The 6,075-nt window shown below is 29.6% G+C and overlaps 2 protein-coding genes across 2 annotated transcripts in view; one reads left to right on the plus strand and one right to left on the minus strand.

Annotated features, from left to right (window-relative positions):
* LOC108574381 (CTL-like protein 1) overlaps positions 1–2,518 on the minus strand; it is a 3,018-nt gene extending 500 nt beyond the window's left edge. Inside the window, exons 1-10 of the mRNA XM_017936961.1 lie at positions 2,405–2,518; positions 2,141–2,286; positions 1,660–2,051; positions 1,489–1,578; positions 1,253–1,392; positions 992–1,178; positions 791–922; positions 569–713; positions 328–468; positions 41–200 (exon numbers count right to left, since the gene is read on the minus strand). Coding sequence (XP_017792450.1) covers positions 41–200; positions 328–468; positions 569–713; positions 791–922; positions 992–1,178; positions 1,253–1,392; positions 1,489–1,578; positions 1,660–2,051; positions 2,141–2,286; positions 2,405–2,518 — 1,647 coding nt within the window. The remainder of the gene's footprint in view (positions 1–40; positions 201–327; positions 469–568; positions 714–790; positions 923–991; positions 1,179–1,252; positions 1,393–1,488; positions 1,579–1,659; positions 2,052–2,140; positions 2,287–2,404) is intronic.
* Positions 2,519–2,928: 410 nt separating this feature from the next.
* Positions 2,929–5,248, plus strand: LOC108574373 (E3 ubiquitin-protein ligase Hakai). Its single transcript, XM_017936953.1, has 5 exons — positions 2,929–3,005; positions 3,376–3,499; positions 3,607–3,918; positions 4,139–4,327; positions 4,402–5,248. Exons 2-5 carry the CDS (start codon positions 3,398–3,400, stop codon positions 5,086–5,088), a joined length of 1,290 nt encoding a protein of 429 aa, XP_017792442.1. The 5' UTR covers positions 2,929–3,005; positions 3,376–3,397; the 3' UTR covers positions 5,089–5,248.
* The last annotated feature ends 827 nt before the right edge of the window (positions 5,249–6,075 follow it).

Consider the following 6,075-nt stretch of genomic DNA (forward strand, 5'->3'; position numbering starts at 1 on the left):
TGTCAGATAAGGATAAAACACATTAAAAATTTTAACATACAATTCTAGCTGCATTACAAAAATGTGTTCCTTCAATAGCAACAACAGTATATGCATTATGATTCATATACCGAATAAACTTTTCTAAACAATAGAAACAACATATGCAACTTTTTAAACCACATTGAGCACATGGAGATGTTTCTTTACTCCTCTCAAATCTGTGAAATATTTGTAGTATAAATTATATTAAAAAAGTGTAATTTCATGCGTATATTAATGTGATAAAATTTCCAATTTTTCATATGTATATTAATGCAATAAGATATGTACATTAATAAAACGTACTTAGCATGAAGGTACGTTAAGATTAAACGAGGTAACTTAAAAAGCGTTATTAAAAACGAGCCGCAAGCAACAGAACCTAAGTGGTAACTAACTAAATTTCCCATAGCAGAACATACTGGAGATGCACTAGCATCTTTACCTCTGAAATAACAAACAGCGATTAAACATTAGATATCACATATAAGTAAATGTGAATACACTACATTATTTGTGTGACTACAAAATTTTTTTATATTATTACCTAAAATACCAATGAGCTACTGCTCCTGATATCACCATATCTTGGCAAGAAATAATGAATTCAGACGTCCATATTAATCCTATGATATACACCCACCACATATACTTCACCCAAGTTGGATCCACATATTCCACAAAAGTGAAAGCTAAAAAACATTAAAAGTAGTAACAAATGCTACATATAAAAAAATTAAACAAATAAAATATGTTAACAGTGTCTTACTTTTAAAAGAATCAAGGGAAAAATTAAATTTTTTCTCTTCAATGAATGCACTTTTTTCTCCAACATCACTCAAATTTAGTGGATCAAATATATGATTTTTATACATTTGGACAGATTTTGTTCCAGGATAATCTATAATTTAGATATCTATATAATTATTATTTCCATTTTGAGAGTGTATAGAAAAATTAAAATACTTACTGGCTGTTGCCAGACAAAGAATTACAGTCATCCAAAATGTAAAAAATAATATTAGAGTAGCAAATGTTAACAAGGGTTGAAAAAATAAACCTGGTAATTCTGCTAAACATTTTGCACTTTCTTTAAATAATGCTGTCATGAATCCAATACGTTTCCGTAATATACTTAAAAGGAGTAACAAAATTATCTGAAATATGAGAAAGTTTTACAAAGAAAAACTTTACTAAACAATGAAAGTAATAGTTAATTAAATTCACTTACAGTAATTATTGTTGCAATAATAGAAAAGGCTAGGAATGCTCTTTCATTTCTAACAGATTCCTCTAAAAGCTGATTTGGATCAGTTTTATCTAAAGTTCTTTTAATTTCTATATATGTCCACCATAACAATACACTTCCAGCTGTAAAATTTAATTGATATAATCAATATAATTATATAATATAATTCAGTTTATATAATCACATTCTTTATTACTGGCTTTATTTAAATAACTTACCTACAGTTGCTAGACTGACAAGAACCATCACAATCCATGTTACAATACTTGCCAATAAATGAAATATAGCAATCATAAACAGAGATAACACTGTAATATAACATTTTATTTAATTTTGTAAATAAACTTACATTTGGATGTGTATTAAAATAATAACATGATAAATCATACCAAAAGCTAAAAATGACAAAGATAAAATTTCTCTCCATGTTTTGTATAAATCTCCTAAGATTTGTTCTGTAACATCCCATGAATTAAGTAGGCCATACAAATTAGCAATTATAGTTTCTCCCACATCTTTAATAGTTTTAGGAATGCAACGATTAAGAACTGGTATGCTATTGTATACTGGAAATTTAGGACAAGATCCTAATTTATTTTTTCTACTTCCATTAATATAAGCACTAAAATCATTTCCTGGTTTATCATGACAAAGTTGAGATCCTGTCTCTTCATAAAATTTATATATATCACTTATTGTTATCATAGTTCTATCTGGACATTTCTTGACACAAATTTTCAAAGATTGTACAACATTACTTATGTCCAAAAAAAATAAATATCTGAAATAATAAAATCAGTGAAAATTTATAATTTACTTTTTGAAAGAGTATTAGTTACAGGAAATTACAGTGTTAATATTGATACTAACGGTTTGTCACTAGTGTCTTGTCCAAATAACTCCAAACTACCGAATTTTGGATTATTTTTCATACCACAAGTATTTCCAAAACTATCATATCCATTTATAAGTCTTAATGGATTACCATAAACAAGAGCAAATGCTGCTATTAAAATCTGTAATATAATATCGTTGAAAAAATATATATATTGTGTTATGAAATTAAGAACTTAAAAAAAGCATATTAAACATCACAAGAGGAAATTTAATGATAGAAAATGTAAACTTGCATACCATAAGAAACCAAAATACTATAAAACAACAAAGCCAGAAAATATCTGTGCATCCTCGTACTCGTGTCGGATCAGGCCGTTGTTCATCATCATCATCTCCTGAACAACAAGACATTTTCCAAAACTTTCGCTATTCTTATAAAATAACGCACTTAAACACTGTGTTAAAAACACTTCAGTAGCTTTCGATTTCGGAACTACTCCCTCCGTTGAATCACCTTGAAGTTATCTACAATCGTGAATAAATTATGCATAATATAACAATTTTATTGCAACTCATTTTTTAAATTATTACATTATTTATGTTACCTTAATGAAAATTAAAAATTACCATATAAAACTAAATAATATTAGCATTTACTGCAAAACATAATGACAAATAAAAAAGCGCAAGGCATTTGGTTCTAAACGTACACCCTTGCGATTTGCATGGCGTAGATTCGTTTCCAAGGTAACAACAATTCTACGTCACATGGATTACTACAATGAAGGTTGTAGCAACAGTTTATTTCTTCATTCATGTATGTAAAATGACTAGTTCAGTGTGAAACATTGAATTGTGTAATAATTAAAGAGTTCATACCTCTAATTGTTGTTTAAATGTGAGTATTTTGTCCTCCCGCGCATTATTCGTTTCAGTAAACACTTTTGGTATAAATATGATCACTATTATTAAATTGTACTACTAAAAATTAGAAATATAACCTGTACTATTAAGTAAGTATCGTTTTAAGCATGAAATCTTGAAATAAAAATTTGCTTAATCTAACAGGATGTAGTACGTTGCGTTAATAAGTCTAATTGATATAAATTATGATCTAATTATTTTATTTGTTTTTGAGATAATAGCTGACATATTTTTTCTTTGGATATTATATGTGTCTTAATGTGTTTTTCTTCTTTTTTCGATTTTATATTTTAAAGAATTGTTGAAATTTATTGAATGTACAACATTGGCTTTTTATTTCACAGATAATGACAATTAATTTTAGTGATGGAGGAAGATGGTGGTAAAAGGATGAGAGGTAGAACTCGTGGTAGAGCCCGTGGCAGAGCACGAGGACGTGCTAGAGGTAGATCTAAGAAACAAGTGAAGGTACATCCAAAAAATTTGTTTAACTTAGGAATGTTTAGTTTGCTTGTTTCATAATTATAGTCTATATAGTTGATATAGTTTTAAAATCATACATATATTTAAAATAGGTTATTGAAAGTGATGAGGAAGATACTCCTCAACAAGTAGAAGAAGCTCCAGCAGAAGGAGGTGGAACAGAACTACAAGAACATGAAGCTCCACCAACACAACAGCCTCCTTTGGAGCAACAATTTGATTTGGAAGCTGATATATCACAATTGGAAGCCCCAACTTTTACAACTATTAACAGAGGACCTCCTGAACCAATGCTTCGTTTACGATGGGACCACAGAGTTAATCTCATTGGAGAAAAAGTATTGAATCCTATGATACACTGTTGTGACAAGTGTTTGAAACCAATTCTCATTTATGGACGCATGGTGAGGGATATTTTTATGAAGAAAATATTAAAAGACAAATATATAAGATCTAAATTGATAGTTTTCAATAGTTAATGTTATAAAATATTGAAAAGGTAAACATAACTTTTGTGTTGCTAAGATTCTAGAACAGACCAAATTTCTAGAAAATAGAGTCATTTTAGTACCATGGTTGTATTTCTTAGCTCATTATTTATAATATTGAATATTTTTGTTTCAGATACCTTGCAAACATGTGTTTTGCTTATCCTGTGCCAAGAGGGAAGACAAAGTTTGCCCTCGTTGCATGGAAAAAGTTTCTAGAGTAGAACAAACTGGCTTAGGTACTGTGTTTATGTGTACACATGGAGGAACTAGATACGGCAATGCAGGTTGTAGAAGAACATATCTTAGTCAAAGGGATTTGCAGGTAATTTTTATTAATTTTAAAAGCTTTTGTTGCTTGTCTTGTTTATGTGAATACATTGTACAATTTGTATACAGGCTCATATAAATCATCGACATATATCAGCTCCACCACAACAAGTTCAAGGAATGCAAGTTGATCCTCCCCAATATGTGCATTCTAAGTCAGAAATAGAGTCTCAATTAACAAAAGTTTCATCAGTTGCAATGCAAAATACTCGTATAAAATCGGTGCAGTCACATATGGTTCAACCAATAATGGGAAACGACCCTAGAGTGAATTCAATGGTCAATCAAACTCCGGTGGAACACAGGCAACAACATAGGCCACAAGCATTAATATCAATGCAGAATTATACTCAAAATTCTGCACCTCCACCACCAAACAACGCTCCATTAAGAACAAATCTTATAACTGTGCCCATTCAAGATACAGCTATAACAACACATGATATACACACGCAACAAAGTCACCATTATTATCCTCCTCCACCTCCACAAGTGAATTATGGAGGATATAATGTGCCACCTCCGGTTTCTCAGACACAACAATACTATGCACAACCACAGCATCCTGCTCAAGTATCTTATGTGCCACCACCTCCACCACAGCAACAGCAGTATGTATCTTCAACACCAACCTCAATAAGGCCATCCCCAACAGGATACATACAAGATACATCATATGGTCCACCACCTCCACAACAACAAGCTCCACCACCACAGACTCAATGGTCACAGCATCAACAACAATTTTATAGGTAAAGGAAGTACATACTTTTAATGTGAAGGACTGTCTGATATAAATTGTGATAAAGCTATTGTGGAAGCGATATATGACAATTAAAAATGGTTATAAATACCATTTCAAAAATGCGCTGCCCATCATTAGGAAATATTAACTTCAAAATATTTTATACTTTTCAAGGACTATAATTGCAGCATTCAGTGGTTAAAATTATACAATACTATAGCAATAAAGTTGTTTTAATTCTATGGTTAAATTTATTTATTTCCCAATCTTAAGCCTATAGTTTCTGAGAGAGGATTTGTAATAAAGCATAAAGTAATATTTTTACATAATATGAAAATGTTTTATACTTATTATTTGTATACAGTTAACAGATTAAGAATAGCATAAATTAAATAATAGAATATGAATATTCCAACTAAGTATTTCTATTATGTAATGCATACTCAATCTTAATTTTCATAATTTTTTTTTATATGCGGTATAGGAAAATAGGGAATATGTATCTTTTTTAGTAGAATTTAATATTGTACAGACTGTAACGATTTTAACATATGTACAAAACTCATTATATATAACATGTACATATATATAATGTGTAATTATTACATTAGATTCTTATATATTTAGGGAAATTAACAAATATTCATTTATTCACATACTTAATTCTGGCCTTTCGCTTTTCAACTCTAGTCATATTTATAATAACAAATATTAATTGACTAAAAATCTTACAATAAAAGTACTTAAAATTTTTTTATAAGTATTCCTTAAGTGGAAGGCCAAACTATGAATAACATACATGCTCAAGGGACAGTTTCGTATCATACATGAAAATAGTTTAATCTTACTCCATCATTACACTTGTATTAATGTATCTAGTTATAATTACTGCATCTTTATAGTGTCTTGTTCCCTTTACGGTTTACATCACTCTTCTGTATTTACAATCTACTGATATATCAAATATTATCCACACAGCTATAATTTATACGCACTAT

This window comes from Habropoda laboriosa, unplaced genomic scaffold (assembly GCF_001263275.1).
Source record: "Habropoda laboriosa isolate 0110345459 unplaced genomic scaffold, ASM126327v1 scaffold205, whole genome shotgun sequence".
Classification (NCBI taxonomy): Eukaryota; Metazoa; Arthropoda; class Insecta; order Hymenoptera; family Apidae; genus Habropoda; species Habropoda laboriosa.

Bases quoted from the DNA above. Each gene is read 5' to 3' on its own strand.
- LOC108574373 (XM_017936953.1), top strand. From the start codon at position 3,398: ATGGAGGAAGATGGTGGTAAAAGGATGAGAGGTAGAACTCGTGGTAGA. The intron at 3,500-3,606 runs GTACATCCAAAA...TATTTAAAATAG, and splicing joins GATCTAAGAAACAAGTGAAG to GTTATTGAAAGTGATGAGGA. The intron at 3,919-4,138 runs GTGAGGGATATT...TTTTTGTTTCAG, and splicing joins TTCTCATTTATGGACGCATG to ATACCTTGCAAACATGTGTT.